The sequence below is a fragment of the Cyprinus carpio genome, chromosome B7 (genome assembly GCF_018340385.1).
Source record: "Cyprinus carpio isolate SPL01 chromosome B7, ASM1834038v1, whole genome shotgun sequence".
Taxonomy (NCBI): domain Eukaryota; kingdom Metazoa; phylum Chordata; class Actinopteri; order Cypriniformes; family Cyprinidae; genus Cyprinus; species Cyprinus carpio.
The window spans coordinates 12,381,535-12,405,047 of NC_056603.1; the positions used below are offsets into that span (position 1 = coordinate 12,381,535).

Genomic DNA, 23,513 nt, shown 5'->3' on the forward strand with positions numbered 1-23,513 from the left:
TAGTAGAGTCAAAATCTTACATACAGCACCTTTAAATCTTACAAGACTGTTCACGCAGAATGCATTTTTCCATTCCACTGTACCACTGTAAACGCACTAGACGGACGTGTTCTGCTTGCATCAGCATCTGTAGCAATGTCTTGATCATGACAATCCCAATCTAATCATGACAAACTATATATCGTTGGAAAGGTTTACCACTGTTTGTTGTCAAAAATTATGTAGGAACAGTAATAGATTAATTTATGTGATTAAGAGTGCACCTCAAAACATATACATCATAACAGGAGTTATTTTTCGTTTACTTTTTCCCTATCACATTTTAGGAATCATCATAAATTATATATCATTTCTGAGCTTAAAACCTCAAAATTCATCCCGTGAAAGTCATTTTGAAATTGGACATTACATTTCCATGGAAATGGTACTTTAAAATCTTTTAGCGGGCTCCTTCCCCTTAGTGCGGGTGTCGTAGGCTGTTACAAAATGTATTACGTTTTTTAGAATCAAAACTTTTTATTATCTTGACAAAATACACATCATGGGAAAAGTCTGTGTCTCACGATTCCATATTTGGTGGTATTTTGTGATATAAGTAATACTGAGAGAGTAATGTATACATTTGTGACAGAAAAAATGCATCCAAAAAATTCAATGGCGTGTATGGCACTCAGTGGCTGTTTGTGGTATAACGCCTAAACAAAATTTAAACTTCAAATTTGGAACTTCTTTTTGTGATGTCAAATCTGTGATAAACTCATATATTAATGACATTGTGGCAGATGGAATGGGAAAAATGTCATGAGAATAACAAATCCTAGTGTAAGAAATTTTGTTTAATTTAAACAATATATATATATATATATATATATATATATATATATATATATATATATAATATATATATATATATATATATATATTTACTATTTTTAAATCTAGGTATGACCGAGTTGTTTTTACAAGGTGTCTTTAAGGTCATTCAAGATTTACACATGGACATTTATTAAAAGGTGAAGAATCACCATTATGCCTTACTTGTCAAGCTAAAATGACCGTGAAGCATATTTTATTGGATTGTACTTTTTTATGTAAATAGACAACGGTTTTATTCAGAGGTGTGTCTAACTGATTTATTTAAAAATGTATCACCTTGATGTATTTTAAAATTTTGTCTAGTGCACATCTGAAATGTCTTTTATAACCTTTTGTTAATTGTATACCTTGTATAATTTATTCAGAGATCACCATGAAAATAGCCTTGATGCTGGCATGGCGTTAAAAAGTGAATAAATAAATCAATTAATTAATAATTTTGGATTAATTTTGTAAAATATTTATTTTATACAAAACAATACATTTTCTTTACAGCAAATTTAAACTTCTATAACTTTTTATACTTTCATTTTTTTGAAATAAGTTCACTTCTGCAATAATCTGCCGATTGTTTGTATTCAAAAGCATGCATGAATAATAACATGAAAAGTGCACTTTCATATCTGTGTTTGTGGGGGGTGGGGGTGGGGTTTGCTCAGCAGAAGAAAGAAACTCATACAGGTTTGGAACAACTTGAAGGTGAGTAAACCATGACCGAATTTTCATTTTTGGGTGAATTATCCCTTTAATGTGACCCAAACAGTCCAGATTCTGTGACCGGCTCTCCCTCCCTCACCTGTGGAATGCTGTGAGGGAATTCCAGCTGCTGAGAGAGAGACTTCCTGTTGCCGTAAAAGCCTGTGGTGGCGTGGGCGGTACACGGGAACAGCTCTGGCGTCTTCATAATGATGGTATCCAAGTCTCCGATCCAGTACGGGTGAACGCCTAAAACCATGTGGACATGTGGAGTTACATAAGATGAGCTGTTGATGTTGGACGATGTGAACAGCATGCGAGTACAACATCATATGTTTATGTTCAGGAGCACAAAACATTCACATCTCCTGTGGGGTATTCTCAAGTGTTTATGAAGTTATGTAATGAAAAAGGTTGCTCTTCTTCAGTGCAGTGTTGCATGTTTGAGTCAGTGCTTGAACTGGGATTAGCATGGTTGAGTTATACTATAAACGAATGCTGAGAGATGGATTGGGATAGTGCTATGACTCTTGTGTTCATGCAGGTTTGTCTCACTGGTGGAGCTGGAGCGAGATCTCTTGCAGGACGTCTCTTGGCAGCTCTGATCTTCGTTGACGCAGTTCTTGCTGTCATCGTCTGACACCTTAATAATTGGCATCTGCAACCATGCTCATGGTATTAGGATGCTAGAAGAAATAGTATTCTAGAAATCATTTAGTAATAGGGCTGGGTGGTATGACAAATACAGTTGATGTGTGTCTACTGAAAGAGATTGTACTGTATTCTTTATTTCAGTGGACATGGCGGCATCAGGTTATGGAGCAAAAAACAGATTTCTTGAGCAGCAAATTTAGAAGGATCATGTGACACTGTGTGACACTGAAGACTGGATTAATGATGCTGAAAATTCAGCTTTAAAATCACAAGGATAAATAACATTTTAAATTGTATCCAAATAGAAAGGAGATTTTTTTTACATTTTTAATAATATTACATAATATTACTGTTTTTACTGTACCTTTGTTCAAAGAATTGCAGCTTTGGTGAGCATAAGAGACTTCAAAACCATTAAAATAATAATAATAATAATAATTTTTTTAAAATCTTACTGACCCCAAATGTTCAAACTGTAGATATCACAAAGTATGCATTTTTATTATATATATATATATATATATATATATATATATATATATATATATATATATATATATATATATATATATATATAAGGCAGAAATTGGCTTCCATAGCATATCCAATTCGGTCATACCACCCACCCCTCTTTCGAAACACAACATATGACCCTAATTAAGCTAAAGATCACAAAGATCACTTTGAAACCGAGGATTTTCCAGCTGAGGGGAAAAACAGGGTATGCTCCCCACCTTCAAGTTATTGTTGTTTCCCATTGCCTCCTTTTCTCCATAAGTGTAGCCAAGCTTGTCTGATTCATTGACATTAGCGAACAGAGCTCTGCTTTCACATGGAGAGAAGCCCTGCAGTACAAACAACAGATAAACATGCTTCGATTCTCCTCAAAATCTGAATGGGTCATAGCAAAAAAAAAAAAAAAAAAAACCTATTCTATTCTGTGTCTCTTTTTCCATCCTGAATTAAATTAGTTTTTGCTGCATCTGGGATCTGCTCAGCGTCTTGAATGGATTCTGTGTTGGTTGAAGTCTGTTTAATCACATTTGACTTGTGTGTTTCAGATCTGCTCAAAGAGAGGTTCAACCAAGTATGCTTAGCTGGTTATGTGCAGTTTGCTAAGGTAAGCTTCACTATTACTAATACTTTACTTATACATAGGGTCAGTCAAACCCATAACCCAGGAGTATTAAACTTTGGTTAGATTATACATCAAATCATGATGCTTTTGGAAGTGTATTTTATTTTTCTAAGTGATCAGACATACAATTTTTTTTACATTGAAAAAGGATCCAAACCATATCTAGTAAATTAACCGTGGGCTCTTTTGACTTATGCCAGGAAATACCTACATAGTAACCATATATTAAAAATATATGTTGTAAACAGTGAAGCTCAATAAAATATATATTTAAAAAAATCAAATAAATGTAGTTTTAACCGTCATATACCAAAATAGACTTCAAAATGTTTTTCAAGGGCAAGAAAATACATTCCCAATCTTAAAGTAGACTACATTTAGGCTAAATGCCAATATATATATATATATATATATATATATATATATATATATATATATATATATATATATATATATATATATATATATATATATAGTAAGCTATGTTATATGTTCACACAAGTTATAGACAAAGTTTTCTTCAAATGTGAGATATGTATTTTTTTTAACTGAAATACTGTTTAAAGGGCAAAATCTATACTTTAAAAAAAAATCTTTTTAAAAAACATATTTAATAAATGGCCAAAATATTTATTGTTAGAAAATATATTTACATATTATTTTAAACATATTTTAGCAAATATTTTTTGGCTATATTATGTATATTTTAAATGTATTTGAAAACATATTTTTTGATGTTTGCATTCACATTTTCTTCAATTAATTTAAACCTCATGAAAAAAATTGACATTCATTGTATCTTCTTTTTGTCATGTTTATCTTGTTTGAATAAATATAACCTATATCTCAGAACTACAAAGCAAAATGGTTCATTTTACTGAAAATAATCATGTAATGATTAAAAATGTTTCAGACTTCCTACAATTTTCCAAAGCAGACAGTTTCCAGATATTTTTGAACTTCACTGATTAGTTTAAGTATTTCTGTAATGTGGCTAATTGAAACCATTCTCAACTAAACAGCACGCTCATTTTGTTGGATTTTACAAATTAAACAAGAACAATAGATGGTTTGTTTCAGAGAAATTACCTACTAATGTTTGCATGGCAATGTGCGCCTGCTGTCAGAGGCATAGCTGAGTTTGTGGGAGTGTAGAAGTTATTTGGGATCACGGCTGGTCGTCTGACATTTTCAGAATGCTCAGAATAGACCAAACCCAACCCACAGAACTGGCCTCAGATCAGTTTAGAGGAATGTTTTGATGTTTGTAATGGACAAACAGCTGATAAAGTCTTACTTCAGTGCTGGTGGTTCCACATACAGTCTTCAGCACGGGCCTTTTCTCTGGATCAGCCTCCAGTTTGGTTTGATCGTTTATAATCTGTCCGTTAAATGGGGCAAGTCTGTCTCCAAAGTAGACGTAAGTGTCCCTAGAGACAGAAAACAACAAAATATGTGCATTAAGGCACTTATGTTTATGCTGTAATATGCAGAGAGCTGTGTGTATGTGTGGTGTATGTTTACACACATGCATTTTTCATGGGAACATGTGAATAGGACATTTGTTAGAGGGTTCAACAGTAAGGATAGACAGATGGACAAGGGTCAGTGTGAACACTTATGTAAGTGATGTATATAGTTTTTAAATTATTATTAATATTTTACTACAACTACTACTAATAATATGCATTATTATTATTATTATTAGTAGTAGTAGTAGTAGTAGTAGTAGTAGTAGTATTATTAGTAGTATTATTATTATTATTTTTATTATTTTTAATTAAATAAATTTCATTTATAATAGTATTATTATAATTATTTTTATTTCATGTACATGATTTTATTTAGAGTTACACCATACACCTCATTTATTATTATTATTATTATTGTTAAGTTAATTAACAATATAATTATTTTAATTATAATGTGTTATAATTATTATTATTATTATTATTATTATTATTATTATTATTGAATGTAAAGAATATTTTTGTTACAACATTTAGTTCATTTATTATTATTATTATTATTATTATTAAATTAATAAACATTTTAATTTGTTTTAATTAATTACAGTTTATAAAAAATAATTTTAATTTCTTTCATTTAATTTAAATAATTTAATTTTGTTAATTTTATTTTAGTTCCTCAATACACTTCATTTATTATTCTTATTCTTGTTATTTTATTATTTATTTAATTAACATTTTAATCACATTTAAATATTACATTTTATTAATAAATATTATTATTGATTATTTTTATGTGATTTAAATAATTTTATTTAGAGTTCCTCTACATACTGAGGAGATTGCTTCATAAGCTTTGATTGCGGTATGATCCACTATTAATAAAAGTTATCATTTGAAAATACTTGTAGGATTTACTTTGAAACAATTTTTACTCATAAATAATTACACATAAACTGCAAGTAACACATTGAATTAAAGTATTGAAATATAAATTTTTGTAAAACTTATCTTTTTTTTTTTTTTTATTCAGTGTATTTAAATTATAATTTTTGCCAGCAGAAAGATCCTTATAGTTGAACCCTGTGTTTGGACAACATATAAAGCAGTCAGAATGAGCTGATTATTACCTGTGTAAATCTTGTCCAACAGACGCACCATTGTTGCTGGACTGAAGTTTGTTATCACCCGCTTGCAGACCCTCCTCCCTTGTGGTGACACACATTCTCCAGAAACTGCTTTCCTGTTCCAGAGGAGCCATCAGATCAGTCAGACAAGGCACTACTATTCCTCCATATAAAAAGAGCTGTTAACAACCAAAAAAATCTACGGTTTGACAGCTGAGTCAAATGTGACCATAATAGCTGTGCTTTATTAGACCATGAACCACATCAGTGACCTTTACAGGCCTCGCTATAAAGAGCTGCAATGTTTCACAGAATGAACTTTAAGAGAGTTAAAGAAAGCCGGAGAGAGCAGGTCATTTTAGCAGGGTAACTTCATATGCGAAGGGCTAAGGAACAAAGATCATGATCAAAACTGTCAGGTGCTGGTAAAATCTTCAGTCCCGCTTTTGCTTGAAATGCCATACTAACATACTGTTCATACTATTTCTGCAGCATGCAGTATGCTTGCTGGGCACAGTATGCAAATGTTCTGTGTACATGAAATATTCAGATGATCAATTGTGAAACACTGTATCCCACAATGCAGTATGGTTCACATGACCTTTCATTGTCAGTGTTATAAATAAAACATTTGGCTGTGATTTTTACATCTCCTTTTTGATGTTATTTCACCTTAATGGCAAAGACAAACAAAAAAAAAGATTTTATATATATACCTATGTATATAATGTAGTGATTATTTATTTATAATATTTTTCTTGATGTGTTATTTCACCTTAGTGCAAAGGATAGTTTTACAAAAAGTATTTTATTTTTAATTATTATTATTATTATTATTATTATTATTATTATTATTATTATATTTAAATTAGTTATTAATTTAATTATTATTAATTATTTTATGTTTTCAAAATGAGAAATTATATATATATATATATATATATAATATTTTGTGCAATATAATACAATGAATATTAATATATAATATTTTTTCTTGATGCTTACGATTAAAAAAAGCTTAAAATGCAAAATTAGAGAGAGAGAGAGTATAAGAATATAATATTTACATCTAGCTATAATATTTTTCAATAATTTAATAATTTATACTTTCTGTACCACTCACTTTTAGAAAGTGATAGATCATTAAATTTTTCCTGCAGTGTTATTATTGTGGCATTATCTAACTGCAGCTAAAATGAGCAATGTGAATTGTGGTTGGTCTTTTATTTATTTATTTATTTTTGTCTACGTTGACTAGTCTAGACCAGAATAGGTTACAATGTGTATCAGACTTTATACCGTAAATCAGTTGTCTGACTATATCATTCCTTTCTGAACATAGCATATTGCTTATTCATAAAGTCCCAGCAATGCCATTACAGTAAATGTAAATAAAGTAAATGTTGTTACAATGTCATGCAAAGGTCACAGTTTGTTTTATCAGTAAGTTATAATTTAAGACTTTACAGGAATGTCCTACAGTATGTGAGCTGTACGAGCGCTGCGTTCTGTGTCTCTCTGTATCACAACAAGCTCTCTTTTGTGCAGGAGTAATGAGTTGGGCAGAACCACAGAATCTCCCATCACACCAGCCATGTGATAATGATTCACTTCAGCAGGAGACATCCCTGTGATCCAGGCAGGCAAGCCAGAATTAAGATTGTACGGAAAACTTTTGAGAAATACTCTAGCATTCTCAGTTATCATCATCAGGATTCATCAAATATGAAACTAATTCAATTTCAGATGTAAAGCAGCTGTACAAAAGATCATAAAAGCGTCACAGTTCAGTGCTGTTTTACAATGTTTGTATATTGTTGTCTTAGATTGTACATAGCTTTAAATTTCCACAGTCTTTCATATACACAGTTCTTTTAATTTAATTGCAAAGTTGTCATTTTTTTATTAAATTACTAATTTTTTAACTGTATTTTTACTATATATATAAATATATATATATATATATATATATATATATATATATATATATATATATATATATATATATAATACTTAAAAATGTATATACTGTATATGCACAACTCACTTGCAGAATGTGATACAACGTACGTTATATAATTTTTTTCTGCGCTGTATTATTGTGGCATCATCTATTTAATAGTTGAATAATTATATTTTTCTTTCCTTATAAGTTTTAAGCCTGACTTTTTCTTTGTTATGTAAATATTTATTTTAATATTGTGTTTGCAGTGTACTATATAATAAAAAAAACTTGCTTTACTTAATATATGAGTACTTCAGTGACTGGTGGACACATATGTTTTGTTCTATGCGATCCAAAGCAACACCTGCACTAAAAAAAAAAAAGTTTCACCGCTTATATTTCATTCATGAATTAAACATGACAGGAAAGCAATGCATTAACAACTTCTGGAAAGCTCTTCCTAAAGTTATTTGAATAATTGTTAGTCTTAGTCTAATAAACCTGGCAATATATTTTAAGAATATTGTTGGCTCTTTGACCAGTTACTTTTGTTCCTCATTTTTAAGTCTGCTGAATGCATAATGTAAGTGTTCAAACTTATTCATTTGGAAAATGAGTGATGGAAACTTAAATGCAGGTCTGATAGATGTTCACCACTTCTGTGATGTCATCAGATGCAACCAATAGGCAAGTCCAGCTGCTGCGATGTCATCAGTAACACATACCTTGATGGAGAAGGACCTCCTCATAGTTCTTCTGGGGGCCTCCTGGCCCCTCTGAGGCACCTGGATGCTGACGCTCCTTGTCATGTATTTTTCAGAATTTTCCATGGACCCTTCCAGCGGGTCCCTGCGGTGTGTCTCCTCCAGCCCACCGTCCCAGGGCTCACGGTACCTCTCTTCTGGACTGGACGCGTCTTCATTGGTGCTGGAGCTGCAGATGATGAGCGACCGTGACAGGATGGCCAGTTTCTTGGAGCGCAGTCCCGCTTTGCCCCTCTCCATCCTCTTGGTTCTCCTCCTGTGATGCAGCTGCTGGTGGTGGGTGTTTCTCAGAGGCAGGATGGCCACAGAGGGAGGTTCTCTCCCAGGATGCATCACTGCTAATGGAGGGGGGCGCTCTGCAGGCGAGAGCAATTAGAAAATTCAGTTAGGAGTCCGTTCTGCCATCCTCCCATGGCCTAAGTGTTCTCAGAAATCACAGAGGCTACAGACGCAGATAAGAGTGCTTTTCTTCTCTGATCCATGACAGAGGAAAAAAGAGAAAGTATTGCCCCATGACTGTGAGACAGTTGTGTGTGTGTGTGTGTGTGTGTGTGTGTGTGTGTGTGTGTGTGTGTGTGTGTGTGTTCAAAAGGAGGGAAATACACACGTGAAATGGACTGCACAGACATGAAAAAATAAAATTGAAATATAAATAAAATAGAATAGTATAGTATAAAATATAAAATATAAACAAATCTCTCATTATTTACTCACAATCGTGCTGTTTTAATTCCTGTTTTAATTTTTAATGGTAAAAAGTCGTATATGAAACACCATTTTTAGTACATTTTACAAGAAAATACACTGTAAAAATTATTTTTCAAAGATGTAAATAAAGATTACTGAAGTACTGAATTTTAAAAGGAAATACTATTTTAGTCTTTCTAACGTTTTCACATTTTATTCAATGTTGCTTGCAATTTCTTCGTAATTGTTTGTGAAATTTACTATCAATTTCTCAGTGAAAACTGTTTATACACTTTTTATATATTTTATATATTTATATATTTTCAGTGTACTTCAAAATGTTGCATTTAATTCAGTGTTACTTGCCATTCCTTTGTATTTATTTGTGAAATTTACTAGCAATTTCTGAGTTAAAATTGTTTCAAAGTAATGCGACACCATTTGATTGTTTGTTTTTTCAGTGCATAATATGCTGTTTTTTTTTGTTTTGTTTTTTTAATGAAGCACAGAAGAGTGCTCTTTTTCAGACAAACAATCATTCAAAGTGACAAAGTCTTCATAAAGGACAAAAAAAGCACATGAAGTCCCATCAAACTTGAGGTTTTTTAATCCTTTTTTAGATTTTGACAGATACAGTCACTTTAATCTGTTGTAATAAAACATAAAGACACTACAAAATCTTCCTTTTGAAGGAAAAAATAACATCATACAACTTTAGACTGATATGAGGGTTAGGTAACAAAGACAGAAGTTTTATTTTTGGTTGAACTGTCGCTTTAAGAGATTTTAAACATTTTGATCTTGGCTCTTCATTTAAATGAAAGACTGCCACGTTACATTTTCTAATTAGAAAACCACATTCTGATGCAAATATCTCAACAGAAATATATTATCTGTACAATACTGAGGATTCTAAACCATTTGTTTGTTTGTTTTTTCAGTGCTATCCAAGTTACCCCATCTTTGAACTTTGCCATCTGGCCGGCGCTTCAGAGCCGCAAATACCAGGACAGTCAGGCACAAGATCAGTTTCTTCCCCCAGGCAATCTACCTCATGAACAGTTAAATGTTCCCCACTTATGCAATAAAAATGTGCAATATCCTTATATTTATTTGTTATACCCTTCATTCAAATTCCTTGATTTTTATTAATTCTTTTTCATTTTTATTTTTTGGAAAATTTTTTTATACTTTTTTTTTTTCAAAGGATTTTTTTTGACTGTGTGTTCTTGTCTCTGTGTACTGGAAGCTTATGTCACTAAAAAAATTCCTTGTATGCGCAAGCATACTTGGCAATAAAGCTCTTTCTGATTCTGATTCTAAATGTTTTTTTTTGTTTCCTTTCCTTGCAGGCATGTCGGGATCCGTCATGCATTATAAATGACCGGCTGCACATACATTACCAGTCTTGTAAGATGAGCTCATATTCACGCTGTCATGTGGGAATATACTGTGACTGCTTGCGTCTTAATCGTGATGTACTTTGGTGAGAATGATGTCATAGTCACCTGCTGGTGATAGTGAGCATTACTGCACCACAAAGAGAAGATCTCAGATATTCATGCATTATGAAGTCCTTTTGTGGTATTGTCTGCAAGAAGCCTTGGGGTCTGAGACTCAACAGATTGATTCTGTTGGGATGGTCAGTTAGTAAACTTCCTGCACTTCCAGCAGCTGTTTGATATCATTGCTCCTATTTACTTCACAGATGCCACTGAAGTTTTGAAATAGGAGGAGTGGTACAGACAGATCATGTAAATCATATTTTTTATGTTATTTATCATGGTATAAAATTCTCTAATTTTATCTTTCAGGCCTTGTAAATGTACCACACTGACTTGCCATTGAGATAATAAATATTTATTGTGACCGTATCATTTTGTTACATATAGTCAAGATTATGATTGTCATGCTATTGTTTACAATGTTATTGTCAATGGAAAAGAGCTGTATGAAGGTATAGTTCAAATATTTTCATTGATTGATTGATCAATTGAATAAACTTTTTATCTACCAATGGGGATCTCACATGAGGGTGAGTAAATTCTCAGTTTTTGGATGAACGATCCCTTATTCTGAGACCTCTCTGTCAAACATTTATTTAATATTTAATCCGCATCACTTTTACATCAGTAACATATGGAAAGACATTAACCACAATCTTATTCAGATTGCTCATATGAGAATTAAAATATTCCCCCCTTTGAAGTCTAGAAATATTATGATCTCCACAAATGAAACTTTATGAGAGCAGCTGCAGCAGCTCCCACTCTTGGCCTTTAAACACTACATTACCCAGCAGCTCCTTTGTTTTCTTTGGCACTGATTGCCACAAAAAGTCCCAACTTCAAAACTTGACAAATGACTCCAGCGTCCACAAAGTGTTTTAAGGTGCTGCTAAATTTTGATAGGATAATTAGTCTACCGAGAGAGCATTGTCTAGGCTCGTTAGCAGCATGGGTCCTGATGCAATGAGCGGTATGGGTCTGTTCCAGCACCTGGTGATACGCCTACACGCACAGACAGCATTTAAAGTTATCCTAGACGTGCTGCTGGTGTGAACGATGTTCAGAAAGTTAGGAGAAACGCGCGTCCAAGATACAAAAATCGTCATTTTATTGACAGTCTTTAATGGTGCGATAAAGTCATGTCGCAAATTGAACGCACATCAAGTACAGTATGCCGCCCGCCACAATATTGTAATTATAAGAGAGAACCTCTGAAATTTCCTTAAGCCCTGAGTTTCTGAGTTGGGGGCGTGACGGTGAGAAAACATGGCGGACGCAATAGATGCAGCGTCTGTATCGATAAATTTGTTGAAATCAATGAAATTATTATTTTTCATTTGCAGTGTACTGTGCATTTACAATAGAATATATAACCATTCAATTTACAGTATCTTCTTATTGAATAAAAACAAAGCAAAAGCAAGGCTAATGCACATTCTTTATTTATCTTTTTTTTCCCCTTTTTTTTTAGAATCTGGTTTGAATGATTTTGCTAAATTATTGTCAAGTCGAACTTTATTAATTGAGCACTACTTTAAACCATCGTTGATCCAAAGTGCTTTATTGAAAACGTGCATCGCCATCTTGCATCTCCAACTGAAACACATCTGATGTCGTAATTATGCAAGGGTGACCAAATGTGCCATTTTCCCAGGACTCGTCCTGGCCAGGATTTCTATATTGCTTAAAATATCCAGGTTTTGGCTTTGGTTTCCTGTTTAATGAAGGTAACGGCAGTATGGTAAGGGGTGTAACATTTCCATCACACGCTTGAGGTATTCAGCCAATCACAACGCACTGGATAGCTGGCCAATCAGCGTACACTTCGCTTTTCAGAAAGATGAGCTTTAGTAAAAATCAACGTGTTTCAGAAAGACAGGGCATAGAGAAGAAACAATAATGTACAGTATGTGGAAAATAATGTGTTTTTTGAAACTTAAACTGCATAAACACATTGCATTATACCAAATACACAACATAATGTTCTTTTTAGCAACCTCATATGACCCCTTTAAAGGCAGCTTAAATGTGAATTTCCTTTGGCTCTTGTGTGACGTGACCAATTGAGATATTTGGATTTATCTTTTGAATGAGATGTAAATGTGACTGTTCAGTTCACAGAGCAGGAAGATTTTTAGCGATTTAAACCTTGAGTTTCACTTTATTCATTACATTAAGCTGCAAGTTGTTCGGTATTCTGTTATTGTGATTTTTGGAATAAATTATTGTGACTACTTTGACTAATAGTGATATAGCTACAGCAGTGTGGCAAAATACATTCAAGATGGCAAATGGAGTGAGAGAAATGCTTTTAATAATAAATATACTAATTCATTCAACACCAGAAATGCCTAAAATGTCTAGATTTTGGCTTTGTTTTCCTATGGACATGCTCTTTACAATCCATTATCTTTAGATCATATCTTCTCATGCCCCATGATTGGTCGATCAAAGCCTGCATGCTATTGGTCAAACTACTTTATAGTCATTACCTTCCGGGAAACAAAAGAAGATATTTTAGGCAATTTAGATATCCCGACCAATACATTTCCAGGAACAGGAGAACATAAAGTCACCCTAGCTAACACCAAATCCTATAGAAACCCATTTTGAGTTGAGCTCCTTCCTTTGTATGGTGTTTCAAATGAATGTGCTGTAAACAGCAGGGCAGCACACTGTTTTAAAACAGAGCCTGTATGTTTGTGGGGTCGTTTTTTCTTAATGGATGTCTGGATGAATCACTGAGATGTACTGGGTTATTCATGATGTAATATCAGCCTTGTGCTTGCCTGCTTTAGGCCAGAGCAAAAGTACCAATATATCTGCCAACATGTGTTGCAATCACTGAGATCAGCTCTCTGGCTGATAGTCTACATTTACATCTGTTCATTTAGCAGATGCTTTTATCCAAAGCGACTAACATATGAGGAAACAAGCTCTTAACATTTTAAGGCTAGAGTAAATTGTTTAATCTGATCCTGGAACAAAACATGTTTTCTTCACTGCAAGCATCATAAGCATGTTTTTAAAAAGTGAAAAATATGCTAAAAGGGTTTGGCACATTGCAGTACGGGTAAACTGGGTAAACTGACCTAAAATGGTAAGATGTAGGTGAAAGGTTTTAATGGCACATTCCGTCTATTTTTATGTTATTTGCAGCAACTGTGTGCAGAATATAATTTGCAGTTACTTCAGTGGCACAGTATGAAATTGTTTCCCATTTGAAATGTGTTGACTCAACCATTGATGTAATGGTGCAGAGCCGTCATACTGTTTAGTTTGAAGACTTTTGAAAGAAAAATAGACCAAAAGCAACACTGGTTCATGGAAATGATGAAGTGACATGATGATTTGACAGAAGTAGCATTTAAATAAATCAATGACAATGAAAACCTTTAGAAAATGTGTTTGATGGTTTGTTAGTTCCTGTCCTCCCTGATGATCAGACAGCCTTTTATCAACAACAACAACAACACAACTGAATAATGCATGAAACATAATGGTGGTTGCTGGGATATTACTAGGTGGTTGCTAGGGTAATTATTGCTATTTGCAAACTAACTGAATAGCTAGTTCAAGTAGTCTAGATTGCAGATTTCCATTGTTTTGTTTTCATGTTTCTCAGTCACTGTTTATGAAAGTGTAAACAATTCCTCCTTTAATCAAAAGCATTTGTCAGATCCCAGCAAGCGGTGCTTTTTTTAATCAAACCATTTCCATATTATGCAATGACTAAAAGCCGTCCCAGCAAACTCTGCATTCAATTACTCTGAGACACAACATTCAACTTTTTTATAATGGTAATAAATTGTAAGTTACTCTCATAACTGTAGTATGAATCAGCGCATGTTATGCTTCCACTGATGCATTGGACAGATTGCATGGTTAAGCTGGGACCACGTTGATGGATCTGTCTCCATCCGATCTAATTATGACAAACATTAGCGTCTGGAGTTCAGTACAGCATCAAAGGAAACATGCACAAGCTCTGGGATAGGCGTGCAGTGATTGCATACAATGCTATTTTCTCTGCATGTGTTTGGTTGATGCCATTTAACCTGACATGGTGAACTGTGTGTGTTTGTGCCTTAACATCTGTTTCTGAGCTCTGAATCAGGTGTGGCTAAATGTCGCATGTAAGTTTCCACCGAAGAGGAATGAAAGACTCACCAAAGCTGAGCATTTTGGTGTCTTGCAGTAAAATGATCCCTGTGTTGTGAGTCTCGTCCTAGCAGTTGTTTGGTAGAGTATTCCAGAGGGAAGACGCTGGTCAGTTCAGCATGATAAAAGTCCACCACTGAACAAGTTCCCTCTCTATGCTCAGAAATGTCTCCCTCTCCCTCGCTCTCTCTCACTCGGAGTAGTGCCAGAGGCTGTCAGTGAGTTAAGAGGAGCGTTTGTAACTGCCGCCTACCCTCCCTTTCCAGTGGCCAGCTGAACACAAGTGCGTCTCATAGAGCCGGCCACCAAATCACAGCCCTCTTCCTGTCTGACAATTTCAAGAGAGAGGGAGAGAGAGACTTTCTCCATCTGTAAGTGACCTCACACCTAGTCAACACACAAGGCTTTCTTTTGCTGGCCACCAGAGATGACTGAGAAGAGGATTTTCTCTTTGACTCAGTCACTGCATTCTTAACTAAAAGATTATTGTAGTTGCATTTTGGAATTGTAATAAAACAATATAATTACAACATTTCTCTTTTACTGTAATTTTTATCAAATAAATGTAGCCTTGGTGAGCATAGGAGACTAAAACCATTTAAAACCGACCCCAAACTTTTCAATGGCAGTGTGCTAAAAAGTACACATTTTTCCAACTTTTAGTATAGCATTAAGCTAAAAGACAGACTAAAAGATGCAAAACTGCTTATGATTTGATTGCGTCTGTAAGAAGAGCGTGGCGACGATGGCAGATTACAGTAATGCTATAAATACTAGCGCTGCTGCAGTTACTATATAGCATCACCCAGAGGAATATCTGATTGCCATGAGGTTGCTCTTTAATAGCTCAGGAACCTTAATGGAGTTCTCTGTCGTGTTTCATTTAAGTATCAGGTTTGTCTCATATGATTTGCTAAAATTTCCCAGGAGACTTAAAAATAAATACAGATGAATCAGTCGTTGACATACAGTGGGAGTGAAGAGTTGTAAAATTAACGTAGATGACAGCTAAGATCATTTGCTCTTGGAAGAATTTGATGCAAAATATTCGAGTTCATGTAATATCACAGTTTGGAACATTGTTAAAAATTTTATCTACCACTCTTTGACAAGATATTTTAGAGTTTACTGGATAAAAAGTGGAAATGTAGACTTAAAAAGTCTCCTTTTAATCTTATTTAATGTTTTCAGCTTTATGTAATTATATATATATATATATATATATATATATATATATATATATATATATATATATATATTTGTTTTTTATAATCATACTTTTGAAAAAAATGAATGTTCAGCAATTCAAAATCAGTCGTTGAACTGACAGCAGTCATCATTGAAATGTTTGTGATTACATGTATCTGCATACTGAATTTTGATTGGTTTAGTCTCTTTGCATATTTTAACTATTTATATGCACATTTTCACCTCACAACTGCTTCTTGTGTGCAGCTGACAGAAAACAAAATGCATATAGCCAAAAATCAAAGACTACAACCTAAATGTACTTAATACTTAAACACAATCCTTTTGCTGCCTTGCAAGCAGTGTCCTTCAGGAATTGCAAATCTAGTTAGCAGTCAGATCTTATCATTTTCATACATGTGCCATCAGTTTAATTAGTGGTCTTTTTAAGGAACAGTATGAGTTTGTATCCAGCATTGGTTTCACTTTAAGAGAGTTTGTAGATATGAAGGAGTTCTCTGTCTGAGTGTGTGTTTAAGTTAGTAGATGCAGTTTTGCTGTACATACTGGGTTGGTGTTAAATGAACTGCAGGGGTAATTTACTGTAATTAACCCTAGTCCTACAACACAGAGAGTCTCTCAGTGTAGACACTTACGCTCACATTCACCCACACCACACACGCTTGGCTTGAATGGAGAGTCTGTGTGCAGAGCAGTGTATTTCTGACTGGATAAACAGGAATCCCTGTGCAAATACACAGTCCGGGGAGGACTCCACAAATAGATCGACTCTTAAGCCTGAAGTCAAATATTTTGTGTTACATTTCAGTAGCATGCAGCATATGTATATATATGATATTAATACATAAATCAAAGCCTGTTTTTGCAACAGTTTATTTAGCAATTCTGACTTTTTTAAATTGCAATTCTGAGTTTATATATAAGCTTGCAAATTGCACAATTCTGTTTTTTTTTTCTGAATTTTTTGAAAAATTAATGTTTGGAAATGTAAACTGATATTTCCTACTGATACACTGCAGCAAAAGATATAAATAACTGGCTTAAAACCCTTTTTTGGGTTGATAATACTAATGTGCCTAAGACTTTTGCACAGTACTGTACTTTACAAACGACATTGTTGCTACTTTATAAAGAATGGGCATACAGTCATTAACAGAACTGATGTGAACAGTGACAGACAGCACTCATTTTAACTAAATATCAGAGTGATTGACAGAGATACAGTAGAAACATTATGTGTGGTTTTGTATTAAATAATGACCCAGATCATGAAAAACATTTATTAGCCTTAGAATAAGGGAAGCACTACTTGGGAAATGAGAGCATCCAAGAAGCGTGTGAAAGCTATGGATTTATTTTAAATATTTTTAATGTTCTTTAATGTTATCCATAGTTTTTTGTGGTTCCTTTTTTTTTTTGAAGTATCGGTTCAGGCACCATTTAGGCACCGGTACCGTTTTAAAAGCATCGTTATGGCACTGGTATCGTAAAAAAACAAAACAAAAAAAACAATCGATACCCAACCCTAGTCTTTGCTGGTCAGAAGGCTGGTTTTAGAGGGGTTTTGACCACTTCCTTAGCTGGTCAGGCTAGGAGACCAGATGGATCAACCAGCTAAAACCAGCTTGACCAAGCTGGGAGACCAGCTTAAACCAGCTAAGTTTGGGGGGGGGGGGGGGGGGTTTAGCAGGATAGCATAATCGTTATTAATAATCGTGATCATAATTTTAATCAAAATAATCGTGATTATCAGTTTAACCATTATCGTGCAGCCCTAGCTAAAAGAGTGCTGAAAATTTGCCATAAGCTTTGTAAGTCTTGGAAATGGGTTACAAGTCTGTTCTGATATGTTATGGGTAGGGGGAATAACATTCAAATGATTAAATGATATACATTAAATAAACTAAAAACTGTAATAAAAACACACTGAGCAACATGAAACCATGTTCTATTGATTTTGTTTTTACAAAATTGTCAGTTTTTCCCATTTAGTCTATTTTATAATAATATTTTTGAATATTTCCTTTGCATTAATTTCAATGTCTAATTTAAAGACTACTACAGTTACTATTGCTACAACTTCTGCTAATATTAATAATAATTCTAATAGTTTTCCGTTCTTCTTTCTTTCTTTTTTACATTTCTATAGCACTTGCTACGATACAGTTAGTTCCAAAGCAGATTCACAGTAATAAACAATGATGCAAACTTCTCCAAATATGAGACAATTTCAAACAAGAAAGCAACAGTGTCATTATTCATCTTAAGTTTGTTATGAGTGCATTTAAGTGTCTTTCCATCATTGCAGTGCTTTATAGGCAAACTCACATCCTTGTATCTCATTGCTTGATAGACAGTGACGCCCTCTCCTGGCTGACACTAATATTATTTATATAAATCTGCTGTAGCTCACATATACAGGATTCCCAGTCTGTTACTGCCATCTGGTGACCATCAGCTATAATGCTCCACATTCTCTTTCACTAAAAAAGACAAACTGGCTATATATATTTAGAATAGCATGCAACCATAATACCATTACGTTATATGTATACTGTGTGCACCGTAGGCAGTAAACATAACCTTAAATATCCAAACGACCCAAGCAGGTCTGTAATATTTGGAGAAGCTGTCAGTTAACATTCACACTTGTTTTAATAGCACAGAATTGTCTTGAAGTACATGCATGATTTGAGATCTCGTGACTAATCACTTGGTTATGCAATGCATTGTTTCACATACCTGTACACTTTAAAAACAGTAGGCTGTATACAGTATGCTGTGGTGTATAAAGCAGTATCCCAGCTTACAAATATATGTACTAATATTGTTTTCTTAATGTTCCCGTTAAGTGATGAAAACGTTATTTTGGAATAATCACTGAACGTCCAGTTGTTTAAATGCTTAAAAAAAAGTATTTTTCTTGATACTATAAGAGTCATTCCTCAACATGTGAAAGCTAACAGCTACCTCTGTCAACATCTTGACTGGCTGATTATATATTTCATTAGGTAATACAATGACATCCAAACATTTTTAAGTGGGACTGAAGTGTTTAAATATTTTTTTGGGCCCCTATAGATTGTACCTAATGCCTCTGAAGACAACACAAAACAACAAGCACATGCCCTTTGGATTCTTTAAGACATGGCTATCTCAGTTTCACATTCTTATTCTCATACTGACCTTACTGTCATCCTGTGGTGCTAGAGAGACTGTAAAGTGTGTACTGAACCACCACGCTCCAATATAGAGATGGTGATGGTCTTCTTCTGTGTGTGTGTGTGTGTGTGTGTGTGTGTGTGTGTGTGTGTGTGTGTGTGTGTGTGTGTGTGTGTCAGAGGAAATGAGCCCCACCTTAAAGAGGGGGAGGGAGAGATAGACAGAGAGCCAAGAGGAAGACATTGTACTTTGGCTGCCCTGCTAAAGGAACACCACCCCCCTCTCTGCCCTCCCACACCAACACTACTTTCAGCATAATTTTAAACAATAACTGCACACCCACCCACACACACACACACACTCATGCATATACTGTTAAAGCCACTGTACTGCTGCCTAAGGTCACATCCATCCAACATCGGTCCTGATTTAGTTTATACCATGCGTTTACTATAAAATTAAATAAAAATTTAAAAGTTAGATATATAAGATTTAGGCAAGGTAACAACAGGTTTAATAAAGATACAATAATACATTAAGCTATATACAGAATAAAATAAAATTAAAGATAAACTGTATTGTATTTATATATGTTATTTAAGACATATTTAAAGACACAATAATACAATATATATATTATAGTATATATAATAGTACAATAAAAACTGTAAAAAGTACAATAAATAAAAAAGTAATCAAATGAGAAAATTTCTTTGTATTATGTTACACATTTTTTAAGTTTCATGTGTTATTTACATATATTCTGTAATTCTAGAATATTTAATATTATAAAAAATATAATGAATATAATAATAAATAGAAAAAATATAGGTAGCACTTTATTTTAAGGTGTCCTTGTTACACTTTACATGTACTTACTATTATAATAACAGTAAATTATGCATAATTACATGCAAGTAACCTTAACCATATATTACATGTAGTTCATTAATATTACTCAGTACTTAAATGTATAATTACACTATAACAAGGGCATCTTAAAATAAAGTGTAACCAAAATAGAAATAGAAAAAAAATATAGAAAAAAAAATATTCTATACATTTTAGCAATCGTTTTTCTAACAGAGCCAAAAAGAAAGGTAAAAAGCAATATGTCATTTTTATATATGTTATACTCATATATATATATATATATATATATATATTATATTTATATATCCATCATCATTTTTTATTTTTGAAGCTTTATGGCTGTCTATTTAAAAACACACACACACACACACACACACACACACACACACACACACACACACACACACACACAAACATATATGTTTTCATTATTTTTTAAATACCTCTGTGGTCTATCTTGTTCTACTCTAGACTTTGTTTCAAAACTTTATATTTCTAGCACTCTATGTTATTGCCAACCTTAAGATGAATCTCTTGTTACATTCTTCATTTGGCTGTTGGAAAAAGCATCTGCTAAATGAATAAATGTAAAAGTGAAAACTGTTGCCGGTAGCAAAACATCACGTGTGATGTTCTGACCTCAAATCCATCAGAGACTATGGGATCGACTTAAACACACTCACACATCCTCTCACACCTGCCATAACACTCTGAGCGCATGTGTGTGAACGTACGGCCCATGCAGGAATACTGCAGAGAGAGAGAGAGAGTGTGTGTGTGTCTGTGTGTGTGTGTGTGTGTGTGGCGGCTCCTCTGAGGCTTTAGCTAACAGATGCTAGTTTTCCATCAAGACCCATTTCTTTCTTGTCTATTGCACAATTGAGCCCTGTGTGAGTAAACACATTATTTATCTGTTTGTTCAGCACACTGCACGTCTGAGAGGGATGAGGTCATCCTCTGGGAATGTTCCCATAGGATGCTCATAGTGCTGCTTCATATTAGCAAATGGGAAGGTATGAAGATGGATTACAACACAGATGCAGCCAAGGCACTATATATATATATATATATATATATATATATATATATATATATATATATATATATATATTTATTTTTATTTTTTATGTTTGTGTGTGTTTTATATTTTTTTTTTTTATATGTTTTTGTTTGTGTTTGTTGTGTAGTTTTTTTTTTTTGTATGTTTTTATTTTAAAACACAAGTGTAGGCTACTCTAAGACTGGAAATGTGTTTTCTTTTATTTATCATGCATGGTGTGTGTAAGGTAATATATACATATAAATATACACAGTATTTATGTTTAATCGTGATTAATCATTTGACACTAATATATATATATATATATATCTATATTAATTTGTGTGTGTGTGTGTCTGTGTTCAAATGCTGCCTTGGACAGTTAACTAAGCTAGCTAAAATATTATTAATAGCTAAATTATTTTTGGTATTTTTTTTTACAAAAACAAGTTTTAGTTTTAGTTACCGATAAAATCTCTGGTTCAAGCTGCAGACAGTCTCTTCTGCTTTTACAATGCCTCTGAGTATTTCCTCAACTCCTCATCTGACAGAAGCAAACACACCTAATCAGACGTCTGCATTTGGCAGCGTGCAGCACGTCTGGCCCATAGCAGGGAAATAACTTTGTTCCCAGGCTTCATTAGACAATGACGCTATGCAGACAATGTCAGGAAAGGTTTCTTCGCAGTCATCATCCCAGCTGCCATGGCTTTATTTTAGGACAATGAGGAACCACCCCAACTAACCTTTGGTCCTGCAGGAGAGACAATAACAGGCCAGGGCAGGGTCTGATGGCTTTTGGAGAGAAAAAAATGTTTGGCTGTACTGATTGACTGAGCATAAACACAAAACCGCTACTGTAAGACAAGAGCTGCAGAGAAATAGAGAGCAGTTGGTGGTCAAATGTAGGTCCTGGAGTATGAGAGGGCAGTGTGAAGAAACAACTGTTCCAAGGTCAGCCAACGGGGAAGGATGAGGAATTTCATCTCTGTCTGAATTCCTGCCAAACTCTATCTCTGTCTCAGGCTCGGAGGATTTCAGGGTGCTTTACGCTGAATATTCAGGGCAGATGTCAAGCTAACAGATGGCACAGGACAAATATCCTCTCCCCACCATTCAAATTAATATTTCAGCACTCCCACACCTTTTGGATTTCCTCGACCCTTCCAGATGATTACTGGAAAGGTTTTCTTTTTAAAATCATTTTATAGATGATGTAATTAAACTGGGACTTTTCCATGTGTGGAAATCACCGTTTTAAAATTTCTCATAAATATTTCAGGTTTCAAATAAATTGATTATCAAGATTCACAATTGATAGAAATGTAGGGAAATTTTAAAATGGTAATTTCCACACCTGAAAAAGTCCAAATTTAAATATATGTTAAATGTAATAAATATAAAATTAAATATAGTAATAATATACAGTAATATATAATATATTTAAAAAATATAGAATATTTTATATAGAATGTACATAATAATAATAATAATAGTAAGTAAATCTTCATAAGATTTTCCAGAATGTTCTAATTCTCTCTCTTTCCCTCTGTATATACATATCCACACACACACACACATGTCGATAGCTAAAAATTACTTTTCACATTACTTTTTATATTTAATCAAACACACATTTTTCTTACACGTTTTTCTTCACCTAAAAACCCATTATAATAAAAGTCATCTATTAGTCATCTGTGGCTTTACAGTTTTTCTCCACTGCTAACACACTAGAACTGATTAATTTAGCCCAATTTTCCAAACCATTCATACAGTTCTCGAAAACAAAGACACGTTTCTCAAAACTTTTAACACATTTCACCTGTTTGCACACACGTTCCAACTGATGACACACAGGTCAGAATCACAGGATGATATGAGCAAGAGCACAAGTGATTATGTGTTTTGGAAAATGAATCCTGGTAGTGGGAGACAAAGTGGAGCTGGGGGGGGGGGGGGGGAATAAAAACCAAGGCGATGAGGTCAAGGGTAATTTGTTTTTGACTAAACTTTGATTTTGACCTGGAAGTTTGGAGTTTGCACAAGGTGGTGTGTAGTTTTGAGATTGTGTTTATATTCGTGAAAAAACAGTGAACTGTTTCATGAATTGTGTGTTAGCAATCGAGAAAAACTGTAATCTAGTATGTTGTATATGGGCATATCATTCATTTTCACAATAAATCAGAAAATTACTAGTTGGGT

At 33.7% G+C, this 23,513-nt stretch overlaps 1 protein-coding gene across 1 annotated transcript in view; it reads right to left on the bottom strand.

Annotated features, from left to right (window-relative positions):
• The window catches only part of LOC109055130 (pro-interleukin-16-like), a 33,667-nt gene extending 18,385 nt beyond the window's left edge, over positions 1-15,282 (bottom strand). Inside the window, exons 1-7 of the mRNA XM_042726818.1 lie at positions 15,035-15,282; positions 8,631-9,025; positions 5,964-6,076; positions 4,662-4,794; positions 2,961-3,071; positions 2,128-2,230; positions 1,673-1,821 (exon numbers count right to left, since the gene is read on the bottom strand). Coding sequence (XP_042582752.1) covers positions 1,673-1,821; positions 2,128-2,230; positions 2,961-3,071; positions 4,662-4,794; positions 5,964-6,076; positions 8,631-9,025; positions 15,035-15,047 — 1,017 coding nt within the window. The 5' untranslated portion in view covers positions 15,048-15,282. The remainder of the gene's footprint in view (positions 1-1,672; positions 1,822-2,127; positions 2,231-2,960; positions 3,072-4,661; positions 4,795-5,963; positions 6,077-8,630; positions 9,026-15,034) is intronic.
• Positions 15,283-23,513: the final 8,231 nt, after the last annotated feature.